Source organism: Megalops cyprinoides, chromosome 12, assembly GCF_013368585.1.
Source record: "Megalops cyprinoides isolate fMegCyp1 chromosome 12, fMegCyp1.pri, whole genome shotgun sequence".
Taxonomy (NCBI): Eukaryota; Metazoa; Chordata; class Actinopteri; order Elopiformes; family Megalopidae; genus Megalops; species Megalops cyprinoides.
This window is the reverse complement of record NC_050594.1, coordinates 2,640,344-2,660,209: the sequence shown is the minus strand read 5'-3', so window position 1 is coordinate 2,660,209 and position 19,866 is coordinate 2,640,344. Positions and strand designations below refer to the sequence as shown.

Here is a 19,866-nt window from a genome sequence, read left to right as displayed (position 1 = left end):
AACTCTCTTGTATTTATAAATTCTGAAATGTTTTAATTATCCAGAGAAGGGACTAATTAACAACACAATATTCCACTGCATTTTAACAACAAATTGTTTCAGTAATTTTTACATGTTCCTGTGCACATGCAGACAAGCACTTTTTAAAATTATGAACTTTTTTTTATTGTTTTTCATCCTGCTTTCCAAGAACAGAGCTGTCTTGCACAGAGTCCTGCACCATGTTGGTCCACAGTGGGGAGGGGCTTAGCTTAGCACCCAATGGATGCAGCCGTTAGGAGTAGATGGACCAATAGATGATGTTGAAAAGGGTGTAGGCCCCAGGAAAGATCACCCGGGAGTACTTGTCTATGGCATGTGTGTCGATCCAAATGGTCACGTAGCGGGAGTTCTTCACCTGGCCCGTGGTTCGAGTGTCCCCCAGGGCCAACTGAGCCAGGATCCTCTCTGGCCTTTCTGTGCTGTCTGTCATGCCATAGTTGCCCGTGGTGTTGATGTCCACGTCGCTGAAGCTGGTGTTCATCATCACCTGACCCGGGTGCGAGAGGCCGCAGGTGCAAGGCAGCTGCAGTGGAGGAAAGCAGAAAATGACCTCTGAGCTAAAGGGTGTTTCTTTTAAAAGAGTCACTTGCACATTAGTGTCTGATGCCAAAAAAACTGACTGATAACAAGTTTTAAAATTCAATGAAAAAGTTACTTCCAGATTTGTCGTCTTTGGCATTTTCCAGGTGTTACAAACACATTTTATACATGTAATAGCGACTGAGTTAGCTCCAATGCTCCTTACAGGCCACACAGAGTTCTGTTCTGCCCTGCTCATGCCAGGTTTGACGCTCAGCACACATCTTTCTCTAGGGGTGAGCGGAAAATGAAAAGTGACGGGTTATACAAAAGCCAGCAGTCACTCCTTACCCGGTCTCTTAGCTTCCTCTCTTTGCGCTCCTGCACGGTGGTCAGGTAGTTGACGGCGGCGTACTCTATCACCGAGAGAAAGACGAACACAAAACTGACCCAGAGGTAAATGTCCACGGCTTTGATGTAGGAGACCCTGGGCATGGAGGCGTTGACCCCAGTAATGATGGTGGACATGGTGAGGACCGTGGTTATACCTGGATATGACCACAAAACACAGTTACAGAAAACACACACACGGTCAACACACACTGCTGGGCCATTCAATAAAAGGATTAAAAGGATGCCATATAATGATCCTGTTAGCACATATGCTATGTTGTTGTAGTTTGCTTTCTTCTTAACTTTTTTGGAGACTAAATTTAGTGTTTTTATTTTCTTACTCAACATTTTTATGTACTTCATTAGCTTTGGAACTCAGTTGAGGAACACAATGTACAGTAAGACCTTCTTAAAAGTGTTTATCAAAAGACAGACCACATGCAAATGGGCTGAATCTAGCCCTCATTTAAATAACAAGTCAATGTCTGCATTAAAGTGTGTCCACATATTCACTGAATTGTGACTCTAACCTAATGGGACCCTAGCGGGTACCGCGCGGCGGTCGATCCAGAAGGAGACCCAGGACAGCATGACCATCAGGGTGGCCGGGAAGTAGGTCTGCAGCAGGAAGAAGAAGATGTGGCGCCGCAGGGTGAAGTGGATGTACAGACGATTGTACCAGCCTGGGAAGAGGAACACATGCAAGGCCGCCATTAACCACAGATTCATTTCCAATATGGCCACCATTCCCTTTGAAACTGCTATGTAATGTACACTTCAGTCGGTTCTATCAGAAAACCAAGTTATCCGTTTCATTACATATTCCAGGTTGTCATAAATCAGACTTTGGTATCTGTGATTATTGGTCTAACTTCTCACCAGACAAAATGCTAGTCTTTTTTTTCCAGAAAATGTACAATTCATTTTCTGACTCCAATTAAATACAGGTGCTAAATTCTAACTGTAAGGTTGGCATTTGATTAGGAGCTGTACTGAGCAGCCCTATGTGGCCTTTGAGCCATACCTGTGCTGCTGTAGAAGGCCAGCTTGGTGGTGGTGTGGAACTTCTGGATCAGAAACTGAGACAGCGAGATCCTGTCATCTGTTTTAAGCGACTCGTTGCCTTTCTTCCAGTACAGCATGAGGTCGTCATCAGTGTATGCATCTGCAGTGATGAATGTAAAAAAAACAAACAAAAAAAAAAGTGTAAATGAAACAGGACGTGCTGTTATCAGTGCTGTGAAGCAAAGCTAAGAGAGTGTGTCTGGGCATGCTGCCCTCTCGCTTTCATTGAATTTATTTTGAGTTTTAGCTGGTCATAAAAGTGGTTTACCGCCTTACACACATACCATTAGCGAATACACAGAACAAGGACAGCAAATATTGGATATTGACTAAATTAAGAGACCCAAGACCCTCATTGGAAAAATATTAACAAAAAGGAAGGACAAAACGATGAAAACATGTAGCAAGACAAAAACACTGAGCAATTAACAAAAACAGTCTTCAAAAACACAGATTTGAAATAACGTGAGAAATGAAATGCTCACAGCTCTCGATTTCCAGCGAGCAGGTCTGCGTGTCGAGCGGGAAACGGCTCAGGTCCATGTTGCACATGGCAGTGACTGTGACCCTTACAACACAAAGCAACATGTGTGAGCAATGGAGTCTCTCTTTAACTATTACATACACCAAACAGTGGCACCAATGCCAATGGGCAGCATCGTAGTATATCGGTATGGAGCAGGGCTCATAACTAAAAGGTTCCTGGTTTGATTCCCTGCTGCAGGACTGCTACTGTACCCTGGGTACTTTACCCAAAATTGCCTCAGTAAATATCCAGTTGTGCAAATGAATAACACGTAAAATTGTAATCTATGCAAGTCATTCTGTTTAAGAATGTTTGCTAATTGACAATAATGTAATGTAATTATGCAATACACAGTCAATGTTACTCAACACAGTATTGTTAAGGATAGCCTCACAAATGCATGTTTCTGCCAATCAAATCGATGGGCAGAAATGGACCACAACACGTTACACAAAAAGGGAAATATCTGAGGTTCACCTATGTAACTGAATTGGATTTAATGTTCGTTTTTTGCAATTCTGAGTTTAATATGACAGCTGGAACTAGTTTAAACTTCCATATGTTCTGGATATCAACAGTGTTGAACACACAAATATCAAATAATGAAAAAAAAAAAAACTAGTTAAGGCTCATTTATCCTATTTCAGACAAACCAAAATACTTCGGCCAAACACTTTGTTTAGGTGTTGTTTAGGGGAGTTCATAGCATTTGCATCACTGTGTTCTGTGTTGTTTATGTTAAATAAAGGAAATAATGAAAGTACATCTGTTTTGCATGCAACAGATTTCCGTACAGATGACTGTGGTCCATAGACAGAGATGTTATTTATTAAACTCTGCACAATCCTATGGGATTACTCACAGTGAAGTTCTTGAGTCATTCTACAGAGGGAAATGCATATCCCAGACCACCCATCCTCACCGCTGTGCACATAAGAAGCACATGATCCAGGCGACACTTGCAATTACTGACAGGCAGATATTCACATGCATCTCACATTTTACACTGTTTCTCAGGCAGAGTTGCTCTTTAGTTCTTTTTCCTCACACAGTGTGCTTATGCTAAACTGCAGAGGTGGACACCCCGGGTTCAGAAGGTAAAAGTCCATGTATTTGTTCTAGCCATTCACTAAACAAGCTGATTTCACTAATTAGCTCCTCTACCTGGCTGAAGAGTTGTGCGAATTACATTCAGCTGGTGTCGTGCATGGGTGGAACAAATGCGTGGCAGGACTTTTACTTTCTGAAACCGGGGTGTCCACCTCCGCTAAACTGTGACATTAGAGCTAGTGGTGTTGGTTAATCAAATTAAGAACAACAGGAGGGCTTTCAGCAGGATGGGCTCACTCCACTAGGGGGAGTGCTTCACCACAGTGATTCAGCTCTCTTCCTCTGGCAGCCCCCAGTAATTACTGAGAGGTTGTTCAATCAGCCAATCAGTGGTCAGCCAAGTTTTAAAGATATCACACACAGTCTCACGGGGGTACCAGGTTCACTGGGTGCACACACCCTAAAGACAACTTTGTAGATACCAGGATTTTGAGATTTATTAAGTCCAGGTGTCTGCAGTGGTTACCTTAAGCTATAGAGCACCTTGCCATCAGGATACACCCTCAGCATGACGTTGTCGGTGGTGGTGTCATGGATGAAGGACCGCTTGGAGTGCACGAAGAACATGTCCGGCACCCAGATCTTCCTCACCAGCCGGCCGTCGAAGGTCATGCTCTGGTTGTTGGTGCTCGGGAAAGCCAGGCGCTCATCCTTCCAGTAGTGCCGTATATACAGCGTCATGGTGAAGTCCTGAAACGTTTAGTGGGGGTGGCATGTTGCTAAGGTGCTCAACTTGTTACCAGGGGTTGCAGGGTTCAGTCCTGGATGGGGTACAGCTGCTTTATTTATCCTGGTCATTTCTGGTTATGAAAATAACTAGTCGTATGAATGTATCACTGTTTTGTATCTACTAAGCAAACATATGATGTAAAACAAAAGTTAGATGCAAAATAAGATATGCAGCAGGCTGTATAAAGAGAATTCACACTGACCTTTTGTCATACTTTATAGTATCATCATGAAAAAACAAGTATATAAAGTCCTACCTGTTTTTACACACAATTATTTGCTTTTTCTGTACCGAGTACAATATTATTAGAAAAGACATGAAGACATTAATAAAAACATTATTAGTGGAGAAACTCACCCAAGTGTAGTTGGACTCTAAAAATTTATTTTAAAAAAACTCACCATATCAACTTCAGAAATTGTATCAAGACTCTCAACTTGAACATCTACCCCAACTGGAATTGCAGGTCCTACAAATGTTAAAAGGTTAAGGTTAAAGGTTAAGGTTAAAGGTTAAAGGACATTGCAATGAAACACTCCAGGACAGAAAACATTGACATTAAATTGGCTTTTGACAAACTGTCAGCTGGCCTGGCCACAACCAGCAATTTCAGGACCAGAGACAAGGATAACAAGCCCCCACCTCTAATCCCTCTTTACCCTCTAGCCTTTTTATACTATTTATTATATTTCTCATATTTTGACCAAGTCCTATAAAAGATCACTTCAGGATTCTGTAATATTATGTCATGTTTTATTTCCAAACTGTGTTTATGTGGACAAATGTTGACATCCTAACGAAGCAGACAACTGCAAACATATTCTCATTGCACAATGCAGACAGATTCAGGCATACCCCTAAAAAGAACAGAGTACACAGCAGGCAATGTTCTAAGCATTACATGGCAGATTTGATTTTAAGTGTTTTCACTATCACAAAAGCTACGCAAAACTTCCAGCCTAAACTGATAGAGATCTTCAAATATGAGGATGTGCAAGCATTTGAAACCACAACTGAAGAGTGTGAGGTGAAACTAAAGGACAGAAAAGCTCTTGTGTCAATCATAGCCTCTCTTCCATGAACTTTGTTGGGGCATACAATGTCAAACAGTGGAAAATGTTTAGCTGAACACTGAATGGGCTGTAAACCTGGTGTTTACACATACATTTACATACAGTCTAATCACATGCAATGAAATCTGTGTTCATTTAAAACATTTCATTGACTTAATTAAAGCCATTCTAATTATGAGTATGTCTAACTGCAAAAATTGATATATTAGCAATGTATGTACATTAACATTCTCCTTTTCAGAGAAAGTCCCCCGGTGTTGCCTTGACAACACCATCCTCCCCAAAAAAACCCAAAACAAATCAGCAGCTGGAATGAGCACTAAATCTCCTGTGCCAGATGTGAGAGCACTCACGTGTCCCAAAGAAAATTACCAGACGTTTCGTACTGGGGTGCTGGCTGCTGTAACATTTCCAGTTTACACCAGGAGAGTCAGACTTTATTCCTATTGGGTGGTTTTTCTGGTTTTTGCTACTACTGATTAGCCTTGCTTAATTGTTCCAATCAGTTACTTACCTTTGTATATTTATGCTAAAATATACTGCGGTAAAATATTTCAATATTACGCACATGTGTGTGTTTTCATCAAAAACCTACAAAAACACTGGCCAACCAAGAATTAAGTTAGATGTACCTTGCTTACACGATATGAGCAAATGCAGGCATTTTTCCACATTTTTAAGCCTTGTGATCTACAAGTTGTTCAGGACACTGTTCCAACGAACAGACAGGATTTGGCTGTATTTCAAGCTAGCCAGAACAAATTCTATTTTTACCTTCCTTTGCTTCCCATGATCCTTAGCGCTTGCAGAAATACAATTAGGTCACAATGGATCAAAGTTACCACGGCCTCTGACAGCTGCTGGGTGTCCTACGTTTCTCTCCCTACAGATTTTTAAGCTGCCTAGAGTTGACATTTTAAACCGCAGACAGTTGAAGCAGGCAAGCAGGGTTATCTGGGTGATGTCTTGCTCAGGTTATAGCGACAAACCTGTCCTATCTGACCGGTGTCTACAGGTGAGTCATCGCCAGTGTTCACTGCCTTCACAAATGTTCAATTCTGCATTGAGTCATTTGCCACTTTCAGTGAAAGATGAGATGCCTGCTGTTTGCAACCATCACGGCTTCTCTCAAATATCTCTCAGCAAGTATAAGCAAAAAAAAAAAAACATTACTATTTATGAAATTCCCGGATCACACTTTAATGCCTCGGATCACAAGGAATTGTTTTTTTCCCCCATAATCCTACACTTTGCAAAGCCACCACAATAACCAAATCCCAGTAAATAACCATGAAAAAGAAAACAAACTATGAAATCCTTGCTAGTACATGGCATATTCAGACACTGACATGGGAAACAAAATTATGAATTGTTTCCCTCTATACCATCAAGGATTTGAAATACTATTCCTACCAATGACCTCAAGTCAGGCTCTCCAAATATACTTCCTACTCCTTCATGATTTCATATGTACTTCTAGATATTAGACAAAAAATGCCCAAAAACTGCCAAATTGTATAGCGAATATGTTTTTCATTCAAGTAATTAAAAACTTATTTTATTTGCATTGTTGCATTTATTTTGATCTTCTTAGTAATGAAGTGTGATATCTCCATCGGAAAAAAAAGCTGGCAGCTGTAGCTTGTAAGCATACAAATTATTAAATTTCAGACGGGCAATTTAACAGCTGAGTGTTAGCCTGGAGCTGGTCTGTAATTAATCACCAAACTGCAGAACCGTAATCCTGACTCCACTGCATCACTGGACAATGGATGGAAGCTGCACAAGACATTTAGTTTTGTGAGGGCTGTGCATGAGTTTCTGAAAGACACAGTGACTTCTGAAACTTTGCATAATCCGCAACAGCTAAAATTCCTGCGCTGTGGTTTAGTTATTTTGCTAATACTACGAAATAGTGCGTTTGAAATTAAAGGATTTTACCTCCAAACCCAGGTCTCATGGTAAAATCGTGGTCTTCTATTCTGAGGAGCTGTTCTGATTTTGTCATGCCAGATTTGGTCATATCTGGACTTCTTTTCAGGATAGGACTGTAAAGAAAGGACAAAAACTCTGAGTCTCAACTTTGTATGGACACATACAAACACACATAAATTCCATAACACACCCTCAATAAGACTTCAGATGCAGAAAATGTGAAACTGTAAAGAACCTAAGCATGTAAAAATGCATGTGTAGATTACTCTTCTGCTTGGCAGACACGCTGACCTAGAGTGACAGACAAACGTTTCCCTACATTTAATATATTACCTTTCCAAAAATAATAATACTAACACTGAAGGTTTTACAACCCTGAAGATTTGCCTCCCAGATGGGTCAGTCCTTTTGTACACTTGGGAAAGGCAGCTACCCTGAATTGCCTCAGTAAATATCTGGTATAAATGGATAACGTAAGAAAACATTAGCTGTGTCAGTCACTCTGGATAAGAACATCTGCAAAGCAAACAATGTAAAATGTAATGCATTTACTAGACTAGTTTGGATTGCACAAGAGCACAGCACTAGCACTCCAACCATTCAAAACTGGAGCCCTCTGGGTAGTACTTTGGGTGGTATTCACTAATACATATAATCCTACCATCAGCCATTACAGTTACCATCACATTTTAAGTTTGAAGTCAGAGTAGATATGCATTTAAGCATAAGACTCCATATGGAATTCCAATCAAATGCTACCATCCAAAACTGTTACTCTTGAAGAGAATATCAGCCTGATAAATCACAGCCGAGAGAAATATGAAACGCATCTATTAAATCTAACCACACTTCAGTTTTCTCCAACCTTGTAGCCACAGATTTAATCTTTTTTTTTTTTTTTTAAATGGTACACTTTATTACATTTGCATTACATTACCTGTTACATTGTTTGTGGTTAATGCAAGAATGAAAACAAGTTATAAACCCAAAACACAGTCCAAAGTGCCCTGGACAATGACTGCAATGTACAAAGGAGAAAATACAGCAGACAACATTGTTTTTCCTCCATTGCCCAATTGTCCCTGTATTGTAATGGAAATAATCAGGAAGTAAAAGGGGCTTACCAGACTAAAGCTCTCGAATTTGTTCTCAGTATTCAGCTTGGGTTCATGAAGGATTAATTAAAGTCATCTTTTCCTACCAAGTGCAGGCCATCCACATGACCTTTTCACCCTCATGTTGACATTCTGATATTTGGCAGAAGCTCTCATCCAGAGCGACTTAGAAAGAATCAGCACAAAGTGCAGCTAAGACAAGACCCCTGTGGTTGCTACAGCAGATGGAGTTTGGGACCAACCATTTTAAAAAACTGCTTGCTGCTTAACATGAGAGATTTCAGCAGTAGTGCCTATGTGCTTAAAAGAAGGTTCAACTAAAAATTTTATCGGAGCGCAGGAGACACAAGCAACCGTAGGGCAGGGCTATGGTTTGGCCAGTAAGTATTTAATGGACATTTACCCAAGAAGAGTGAGGACTGCTGAATGAACCGAAATAAACACAAGCCATGTAAACACCTCACAGAGAGGGACACCCATGAGAACAATGGGATTGGTGTGGAAGGAACCATAATGGGATGATGGAATGTGGTATTTTTAAAATCAATAAATATCACCCATTGGTGTGTAAAGCTACTAACAGGAATGTATGGTTGTGCACTCTGTAATACTGCAAATTAGTGAACTCATCTTTAACCCTTGGTGCACTCACTGCTCTGCTCTGCCGGGGAATGTGACTGACCTGCCGGATTTGTGAGTCCCAGCGTCCACCCTTGCGGTTTCTCTCCTTGCCCTGGAGATGGGGAAATGGGGAAAAAAAACAAGGTCAATATTGAGGATGGAAAGCAGCTTGAGTCATAATTAATCTGCTCAGGCCCCTGCCCCTCTTCACTCACGGAGCACAGCGTGAAAATTCCAGAACCAGAGATACAGGCTCCTTGCTGCACAAATACTTCACTGGTGGGTATTAAATCCAGCTACAATGTCTTACAAATTTGTGCTGCCTTTTTTTAAATACTCACTTCATCATGAGTTTGGTGTTCGCTGGAATCATTTAAAATATTCTGAAGAAAAAATGTAAAACTTGCTGCAAACTTTTAATCTCTACTAAATGAATCAGTACTGATCCTACATAAAACCTCCCTTCACCCCAAAGAAGAATAGTGTCCGCTGGTCCTACAAATACAGTCCTGAGAGTTTTATAGATACTCAGGATGTCAATAAATAGGTATAAAAGTATCAGCTGACTCAGATTCCCAGCTGGAACAAAGACCAGAAACCCTTCAAATTTAAGTGGACACCAGTGCTCCATATGAACATAAAAAGCACCCAGCGGTGTTAAGATAAAGTTCACATTAGATAATAAAGATCTATGCATCACAACCAAGCTAAAAATTATATTAAAAAATGATGATGATGGCATGGTGATAAACTCAGTCAAAACACAGAAACATAAGTTTTTAAAAAGTATGTTTGAATACCATACATAGGTTATTTTGTACTCGAGCATGTCTTAAACTTTGACACGATCCTCTCTGGTTTCCTCAAATCCTCTAGCAATCTAACACACTGTAACATCTGCAGTCCAATTTGTTCTGCTTGTAACAGAGATGAAAGGATCAAACTAACAGATCTCCAAAGATGGCCTGTTATAATTCATTTATGGTAGCCATGGACTGTTGTAATTTATGTATGACAGCCATGATTTTTGCTTTGTGTGCTCATACCAAGCAATTTCAGGGTGTGTCTGAGGGTTAGCCTGAGGCTACTGATGATTTCCAACACTACCAGGACAGAAATAACTCAGCAATGCAACAAACGCCACCCCAAGCCAAGGTTACCTGGTAACAGGGCAGTGTGGAGTGCACCATTCTCTACCAATGCAATGTGGCTGCAGGTTTTCCAAATCCATGAAAATGCAAAAAAAAAAAAGTTCCATTTTTTTTTATTAATTGAGAATGATGAAACCTCTTGTAATTAAAATATCATTATTCATATTAAAATATCATTATGCTATTACAGATTTACTGGTACCATTTATAACTACAATTAAGGTAAGTACCTATAAAAGAATGGAAACGCTCTTGGAAGAGTAACATCAATTAATGTCTGTCGGCCAATAAGAGAGGGGAAAAAAAAATAAAATTCTCACACTTTGAGATATTTGGGGGCTTAGTGGCCCTCAATGGTCAGAGCTGGAGAAACACTCGCTATTTTTCTAACATTATCCAAAAAAAAAACTTGTTCAGACCTTGTCTTGGTTCCCTGAACATGGACCTGTGTCTAGCACCCACAGAACACTGCAGTGTGATCCAAGTTGACATTGCTCTTGTGGATCATTGACACCCTGTAAACAATATAATTTAAGGTAATGTTTACAGATCATTGTCTATGAGGCTTGATGTTGCCTTTTGTGTACTGTAAGTATATGGAGTGTGGGCTGTGCAGCAGATTTCTGCACTTTTTTAGTTCTGAGCATAACTACCTTCCCCCTTTCCTGTCTACCCAAGAAGACAAATAAAAAAAAAAAAGCCTTTAACAGGTGTTACAGCAGTGGGACAGAGGGCAATCCAAACGCGGGGGTGTTAATCGAGTTAAATTCAGCAGCATAACTGCAAAGCAGGTAAGGCTACCCAAGCAAATAAAGCACAACAATAATTGTTGCACTAAACATTTTGGGAAGCCCTGCAACAGGCCCTGCACAATTTGCTTTCCTCTTCACTTTCAACCCGTGATAGGATTAAAACTGAACAAGACATGCTTCAGACACTCAAAGGTGGATTGTATTGTGTGGGAGAAGTGAATAAAAAGACAATAAATAAATAATAAAAACCACACTCTGGGATCTTGCAGCATGCTTTCACATCAAATAGCATTGTGTACTCATGTTTGAGGATATATTTGTATAATCGTTACAAAAGCATATCCCTCTAAAAGGAAAATAAAGACTTATTTGTAAATTACATCACATTTGTGTAATTAATGTCACATCAGAGCATTTTAATGCTTTTTCAACACCTTCATGCCACCTCATTTCTTCGCAACCATGACAACCCCTCACACAGTAGCACAGAGGGGATGGGAGTGTACTGCTCTGATACAGGCAGCCCACGGCTACCTTCCACACTACAAGTCACACAGCATGCTACAGTAAAGTGGAAGCTCATTGGAGGATAGGTGCTACTCCACTGACATCATCCAAGCACCTGGCAAATCACATAATATAAAGCCCCAGACCACCTACCCACCCATATCCCCAGTAAAATTCAGCCATCTTGTGCCATCACTGTGAGATCCCAGTCATTGTCAGTGAGTGTTTTGGGCCACAGAGATTAGCCTATGCACATCTTGTTGACTGAGCCACTCGGGACCCCCCACATCAATGCATTTTATTTTGTAAAAACTGTGACATATTGCACTTTATATCTATTCATGAAGTGGAGATGGCCTGGGGCTTAAATCTCTTCCGGGCCCTGGGCTGTGTCCCTAAATGCACCTCAATCAAAACAGATATTAATATGGGCATGAGTGAATCGAGTCGGGGGGAGGGGGGCTGGGCCAGACCAGATCGGTTTGTTGTGCTGTTTTATTTTACCTAGTTTTTTTTCTTCATTCGGTGGACGCGTGAGCGGGAGATCAATTTATTTCATCCTTTGAGTGAGCTGTCTGGCTCCAGCTGCAAATAAATGCCTGTCCAAAGACCCTGATTAGTAGCTTCCTGCTCTCTGTGTTCTCTAATTCCTGAACCATCCAGCAGTCTATGCTATAATACCGTTTATACCGCGCTTTATATTTATAAGTGCATTTAAAAAATGTCCTCCCAGGCTCCATGCATTGTCTCTGAGGGAAGAGCTTCCCACATTCCTGTCTGTGCATGACAGAGATACAGCCCAAAACAGACATAAAGGACAAGGGATTTACTCCTCTCAAGGCTGGGAAACCGTGATAAAGGTTAAATCCAGACCCTAAGCATGCAGGACCAGCGGGTATCAAAGACACGTGTGTGGGATTTCCCCCCACTTGGACCCATTTCAGACCCATTTTTTTATGCATTTTATACAGATTATATTCGTAAATATATCAAACATGGACCCTCTTTGCAAAATGAGACCAAGTATGTTGTTTGTAAATGGTACTAAATAGCAAACTAAACTGTGACATAGTGGTGTAAACCTCTGTCATAACAACAAAATGATACATTATATCATTGCTCAGGTGTGGATATTGTATCAGAATATATCTATGAGTTAATTTTGATACTATGTGATATAATACATTTGATGCAATATGATACAACATATCCTTAAATTTTATTCTGTGCTTTTAATGAAGAAATTTAGTGTAACAAAGCAGTGGTTCATTACACAACATTGATTTAACACTCAATAATGAAAGATAACTAGGACTGCCACAAGTGGTCATGTTACATAAATGGATTGATAACAATCAATGTTAATCATTACACCCCTACTTCGACAACCCTGTTTGTTTCATGATGCTACGTGCTCCTCACGAATAGTGGTTTTGCAGGTAAGCTGAACACCACTGCCACTTGATGTAATCTGCATTTTGCGCACATCTAAAAAAAAAAAAAAGTCCAGTGCCCCACATAAAATTCACGTGCGGCTCGGTGATTATCCTTATGACCGTTTTAATCGCCGCTGGGGCCAGCGCGAATGCATTTCTCTCTCTGCGCTCCAGAGAGAGAGAGAGAGAGCGAGGACAAATGCAAAATGGATTAGCGAAAGCACAGTGGAGCGCTCTGAGGGCACCGCTGCTCGGCGCTGACGTGAACGCTGCAGAACCCGGGCAGAAAGTGATACGATCTGCCGTGACAACCTGCTCAGGGGTGAGGGCCAGCGGCGGTGGCTGCTACTGTACTCTGCCTCTCTCTTTCTCTTTCCCTCTCTGTCGGCTGCAACAGCTGGTCGCTAATCCCCTTGGCAGAGATGTCACTGCAATCCCCTCCATCTCTCCGGGGGCACAGACTGTCTGCTTCCCTGCATCGCTATGTCGCCACTGCATTGCTGGACAGGGTCAGTAAATAACTACACTAGCCCCCCCTCCCCTAAGGAGGACATTTCTCAGCTAGCCAGCTTCACGCCATTTTATTTTACGCTTCAAAATCTGCCGCTCAGTAACACCAGATACAATCCGGCACCGTTTGGTGTCCGAGGATGTGAATATTAACCCACTGAGGGATTGTAGCTGCAGCCACTGACCCTGATTGTGCTTGTGCAGTTTGTCAGGTGGCGTAAAGTAATGGGTGGCATGGAATGGTGTTTATTTTAGAGAAATGAAGCGGTGCACTCCTGCTTTGGTGCGGCTGAGTTCAGTAACGAAGACTGTTGCTCTCTGTTTTTACTGAGAACGTGGACAGTCTGATAATCATGTCCATCTCTCATCGTAAGGACACTTTCACCTGTCGAAATTAATGTCTGGCACCATGGAAATAGTGACCAGTAAGTGTGAAGGAACAAAAATCTTTGAGCATTTTAAAAGCAGAGAGAAACCACTTTTGATAGACAGCTAAAAATCAATTCAATGATCACTGGCAATTTCAGAGTGCCAGTCCCTATGCATTAATTCAATATCACATAGTCATAACTTTTAGAGACCACTCTGGGAATTTGGTACAATTTATTATACATATATATTAAGCTATTGCTTCTGTGCCTTTGAAGAACAGGGTATGCTATAGCCTGAGTGCAGGCTTCTAGTTCCATGACATCACTGGGTAATTGGCACTCTCTGTACATTAGTGATTACTGGACGCCATTCGCTCAATGGCAATTAATCACATTAGCACATTATCAGTGTACCTAAGTGCTAAGTGACCTTGAAAAGAACAAGTGAACTGTTTAGATTTGACAGGGAGAGAGACAGACTTCCAGTGCAAAGTGCCAACACTCCAGTGACTTTGTCCTGTCGGCCATTTGACGCAGTAGCTGCAGCATAGAATGTGTTTGTCTGAAATTAAAGCTCATTGTATGTGCCTTCCCACATGGAACCAGCCCAACACTGCCACCAGGGCCATAGCAGAGCATGTCCTTAGTGAGTGATACATACACACTCTTCAATGGTGCTGTGACTCTCACCCAAAATTAACATACCACATTCTTCTGTATTTGGACGACAACAAAGGTATTATGCATCATGCTTCATCCAGCCATTTTCCCAGCTGGCCTTCAGTCCGTAAACCATGGCTGGGCTGGTGTATGGTATATCTATACACCACCAGTGTGCCACCAGGTCCATTTAATTGAGACACAGTGCATTTTAAAATATAAATGACTCCCTTCGGCATTTGAGATGGCTAAAACAATTTGCATCTGTAACTTATCACCTCCATGCATAACAATTTCCTTGGTGTCCCCGCTAGAGAGGAATGCTGTTAGCTACTCCCCAGGTGACTCCACTGTAGTGTAACATCAAATTACCTATGGCTTGAGAAAGAGAAAGCTGACAGTAAGGGAACTCTAGCTAGCTAATTTACAAGAAAATAACTGTGGCATTGACCAGCAGAGCTTTGCAACCATTTACTACTTTATACCTTATATTGTTTGGTTGCTGTAGTTTTGTTCAGTTTAGGTCAATAATGGCACCATACACCTGTCAAAAGTAAATCTAATAGTATATATTTTTTTCATTTTATCACTTCTGTAAATTCTTGTATGCAGTACAACAGAACAGTTATCTGTTAACAGTGCTTTTGATAGGGGATGAACCATGACCATTTCACCTTCCAAAGCCCAGGGACGTGTCTGGCATCACTATACTAATCTCTGGCATAATGACCAGTCAAATAGCCTGTCGCTGTTCAACAGCAAAACAGTGGATCATGCTTATTTTTGAGACACCGTGACGGCACAAAATTTTTGACACCAGCCCCAAACAAGGTGCTGCATGCTGCCACCAATGGGTCACCACAGGGATAAAGGAGAAAGAAAAGACCAGAAGAATAAAACAGGTCTTAAGCAAATAAGACGAGCGAGATGTACAGTTAAGAGCTTAATCTTTTGTTTCAGCAAAAGGAGGCTGAGAGGGTAAAAAGGGATATTTGAAGTGTTTAAAACCTCTGAACAAATGAAAAAAGTGGACCAGGGGAGCTATTTCAGGTTGGCTCTGTTGCTAGTATCAGAGGATGCAGATGGATGTAAAATTAAGATTTACACTGATGCAAGAAAGCATCTCCCTACACAGACAGTTATTACAGCATGGAATAACTTGCCGGGATTTGCGGTTGGAGACTCTGGGATCCTATAAAACCAAACTGGACACAGTGACAGATTCACACTAGATTACATGCAAATGATGAGCCAAGACAGGATGGATGGTCTGTTCTTGTCATTACACTTTCTTATGTTCTTATGGTTTTATCCAAGCAATCAGCATCAAAGCTGCAATGTAATATGCAGTATGATGCATGATGATATGAAGGATCTGCCTCCCCTGGCTCTCTGTCCCCAGTAAAGGAGATGAAAATCTCCAGGAGTATCACCCACTGTGGCCCCAGAGCTCCTGGTCTTGAGTTTGATCCAAAACTGGTACCATGCACCTCTTATCTCATTTTGACCATTAATAATAAGCATTTATTTGTTACGATCACAACGCTGTATACCTCAGGTGTGTTTTTCATAAGTACAAGTGTTTTACTTGCATATGATATCATCAGCTGTTCATTATAGTTATATCCAGTAGGGTATTACATTAATCATTAGTCAAACAATTATTTCAGACATTTCTACAGACCAAACAGCCTTTTAAGTTTCATTTATATATTCAACCTGTTTCAACAATCACCTTAAATCAATTGAAGGATATTGCTAATCTAATAATACAAACACCAGGAAATTAATCTTAGAAGTTTCGTCAATGCCCTTCACCCCTGTGTCAGGAGAACCAGGGACACTATCACGGTAACCGTCCATGCCTTGAGACCAATTGATTTGGTGAGTTCTTATAAAAGCATCTAGTGCTCATGGAGAAAATCAAACTCAGGGAAGATGTTTGGTTGCACATACTCATGATTTATATTTAAGCCTTAAAATGGCCATTGATTTGGTCAGTGAGTTTGAATGGTTCTTCCAACAAAACACTTTTTATTTGGTTAATTTTCAAATATTGACCAACTTATTGACCAAATGATCAAATTAATTTCAAGTTGCACATGTATGTAAACTCAGTCGTTTGGAGGTAATTATTTTCCACAGAAAGCCCAAGGAAGCCTTTAAAGTCTCACTCTACACTTCTTTAAGTACAGTCACAGAACACATTACAAATTCACCTCTAAGGTGTAACAGTTTTCTGTGTGTATCTCTGAGGATGAAGATAACCATGAACTCCCTGTTTTGTTGGACACAAGTGGGAAAAGATTACCCAAATGTCATGATCAACAGGTCAAAATCCAAACTGCTGGTTTCTTTGTCATCAGCTTTCGGTAAAAGAAATAGCCTACATGTTCCATGTGCATCTGGTTCACCAAATATGTGGGTAACACCTTCTCTGGTAAATTTAATCTCTTTCCAATTCCACAGCTTACTTTGACTCCCTGTTGATTCTGCATAATTTGAAAATGCCAGAATTCAGCTACAAAATCTCCACGCAATAACCAGGTTAGTATGTCAGAGTGTTTTGGTTTGAAAACTATCATTTTGTAACAGGTGTTGTAGTGAACATGGACACGGTGTAAAGCCAATGGAATAACTGCCGTGCCCTGTCTGTACAGCAGCAATTAAATTATGAATCAAATATCAAATTGCCTCCCTGCCCCACATACACTTTGATAGACTGTTCAAGGTAATCTAAAGCAAACCGCTTTACTACCATTAATTTAATGTGTGCACAGCAATGTAAACTACATAAACACAAAGGTGAGAAGTACCAAGAAAACTTTCAGAACGTACACTGGGGAAACAAAGATTTTTAGTCAACTCTGATATATTGCCCTAAAATTTGCAAACGCCTGACAATTACCAACAGTTTTTTTTAACGGCAAAGGAAGAGAGAATCGCTTGTCACCTGACGTCCACTGCAGCCGCAACGAGCGCAGAAGGATTAAGGTCTAACCTTCCACTGTTACTGTACCAACAATGAAATCGGGTCAAACAACTCCACAAAGAAAACCGCAAAGGGTGCTCTGGTCTTAAGGAAGCATTAACTCCTTAGGCAAAGTATCTTTGTTTGATACTAACATGCCTATATACCAACTGCATAACTCAAAGACTACAGTAGACACTACTTCCCTCGAACACAAATATTGCTGAAAGCGCATATGTACTATAATTAAAAGATGTGTCCCCTTACCTGGAATTTCTGTAGGGCTCCAACTTGTGACCCCTCGGAGGAACCGATCTCCCACCCACCTCCACTAACCAGACGCACATCAGCACCAGAACATCCGTCTGCATGTTGCACTCGCCCGCGCGACCGCTTCCGAAATCAAATTCCAGGCGCAGAGCAGGCGGAAAACTTTCCTCGTTTCTGTGACATTATAGATGCCGTTTTGACAGAGGAACGTGAAGCTGCACACATCAGAAGCATCCCACGGTGCTTATAATCTTCACAGCGGGCAACGCAATTTCGTCTAAACCCATAAATCCGTCCAGCGTCAGATGGCACGGATTTGATCTGGCCAGAGGCAGATATGCATCGCCCACACCTAGTCAAACAATGAAGTGGTCTTTCGATTCGTCACCCCTCAAATGAGAAGCATTGCAGTGACATCCCCACAAGAGTATTGGACGCGTCCCGCACTCCCAGGCGCCATATTCCCACCTATTTATTAATTAGAATCTGAAGACGATTAAAGATTTTCCTCTTGTCTAGAAAAGGCTAAAAGATACAAGACTTTATTCGCCATGACAAGTAACAGGCAGATCGTGACTACTTTTTTTACCTTGATAGAAACACACTAATACTGTTCATGTATCTATTCCTCAGAAAAAGTAAAGCTTTATAAGTGTAAATCACAATATGGCAGCCAGAATGTGTTTTGTTTACAAAATAATACGTTCATAACGCGACTGTGAATATCGACTGGAAATATTTTTCGTTTATATAAAATCATGTTTTGTAAGAGTGGTCAGCAATGGACTAATGTATCTCAAGAACCCCCAAGAAAATATTTTCTTTACAGTCAGTTATGAAACCATACAAAGGGCTATACAGCGCGAGCTGAGGCTGAGCAAAAGATTATTTCCTTCTGTGTGAAGTAAAATGTTTGCACCATTAGCAGCTGTTTAGCCTTTGTTCAATAACCACCCAATAACCAAAGTGTTTTTAACATAGTTAAATAAATATCAGGCAGAAGCAACTGATTATTATTTAACTCATTAAATGAGCATTCACTCATTTTAATTTTAAACCACCTCCAATCTGATTGTCATAATGAAAACGTTTTAATGTACCTCAGTGTCTTTTTTATGATTTAATTTAATGTAAGGGGTGATAACTATATTTATGTTTTAACATTGAACATAAATGTAGCAGCGAGCAGTGATTATTGGGCCAAGTAGATGCCTTCCATATCATATAACCTAGAGCCACCTCATTCTATCACATTAATTAGTCTGTAATATTGCTGCATTTAAATGCTTTCATCAAAAATCCTACGGCTCATTGGTCTCTGCACTACTACGAATATTTATAACATTTTAATATTTCCAGTTTTGTTGAAAAGACTTGTAAAAGATGTTTAATACATTTTATACCATCCCACCCTTCGGTTCAGTAGTAACACGTACTCGTGACATTCACTGCAGACGCTGAATAAGGACTCTACTTTTTGATGATCACAGAGTCAAAAAAAAAAAAAAAAACTGCAGAATTTAAACTTGGAGATAGAATTTCAATTTTCTAGAAGAACTGGGCATTTCAAAATGGAATGGGCTGTGTTAAAACTCAGGAATCTAATTGTTTATGCATTCACATAATTTATTGCATGGCAGGTAGCAAAATATGAGAACAGCCAATCAACTAAAAAGGGAGGATGCTTGGCATGTTGCACTATTGCTGGAAACAATAATTATTTAATTAATTATAACCCTCGTGATCTGTGATTAGTATATAACCTCTTCATTACTGATGTAATTGCAATGTTGTTTCACCAGAAATGTGTCTGAATTTATTTTTGATTTGTCAGCTCACCGGTAGCTTGAATGTGGTGAGAAGGGCTGGGGAATTGTAAACAAGGGTGCCTCTGCTCCACACCTCCAAAGATTAAAAAATGCTGATTTTATGCTGATGAGATGTTTTGCTTTAGCAATAAAGCCACTGTTGAGTAGTGCCCCACCTGGGAATCCGAGATGAGTTAATTACCCACTGTAGTTTTCATGAGTCGTTAAATTCTGCCATTTTGTGTTCAAGTGTTTGTGTCTGTCTTTGAAAGTTTTGGACAGTTTTTCTGAAACACATTCT

At 40.5% G+C, this 19,866-nt stretch overlaps 1 protein-coding gene across 1 annotated transcript; it reads right to left on the bottom strand.

The window, feature by feature from the left end:
• Nucleotides 1–242: 242 nt before the first annotated feature.
• On the bottom strand, nucleotides 243–17,961 carry LOC118786769 (gamma-aminobutyric acid receptor subunit rho-1-like). Its single transcript, XM_036542072.1, has 10 exons — nucleotides 17,755–17,961; nucleotides 9,191–9,241; nucleotides 7,400–7,506; nucleotides 4,787–4,854; nucleotides 4,122–4,345; nucleotides 2,505–2,587; nucleotides 1,979–2,119; nucleotides 1,485–1,637; nucleotides 913–1,109; nucleotides 243–565 (listed from the first exon to the last, which is right to left on the bottom strand). Exons 1-10 carry the CDS (start codon nucleotides 17,856–17,858, stop codon nucleotides 275–277), a joined length of 1,419 nt encoding a protein of 472 aa, XP_036397965.1. The 5' UTR covers nucleotides 17,859–17,961; the 3' UTR covers nucleotides 243–274.
• Between the last annotated feature and the right edge of the window lie 1,905 nt (nucleotides 17,962–19,866).

Excerpts from the sequence above, each read along its gene's own strand:
- LOC118786769 (XM_036542072.1), bottom strand. The coding sequence starts at position 17,858 with ATGCAGACGGATGTTCTGGTGCTGATGTGCGTCTGGTTAGTGGAGGTG. Across the intron at positions 7,507-9,190 it reads GGGACTCACAAATCCGGCAG|TCCTATCCTGAAAAGAAGTC; the intron begins GTCAGTCACATT and ends CTTTCTTTACAG. Across the intron at positions 2,588-4,121 it reads AAGGTGCTCTATAGCTTAAG|GGTCACAGTCACTGCCATGT; the intron begins GTAACCACTGCA and ends TTGTGTTGTAAG.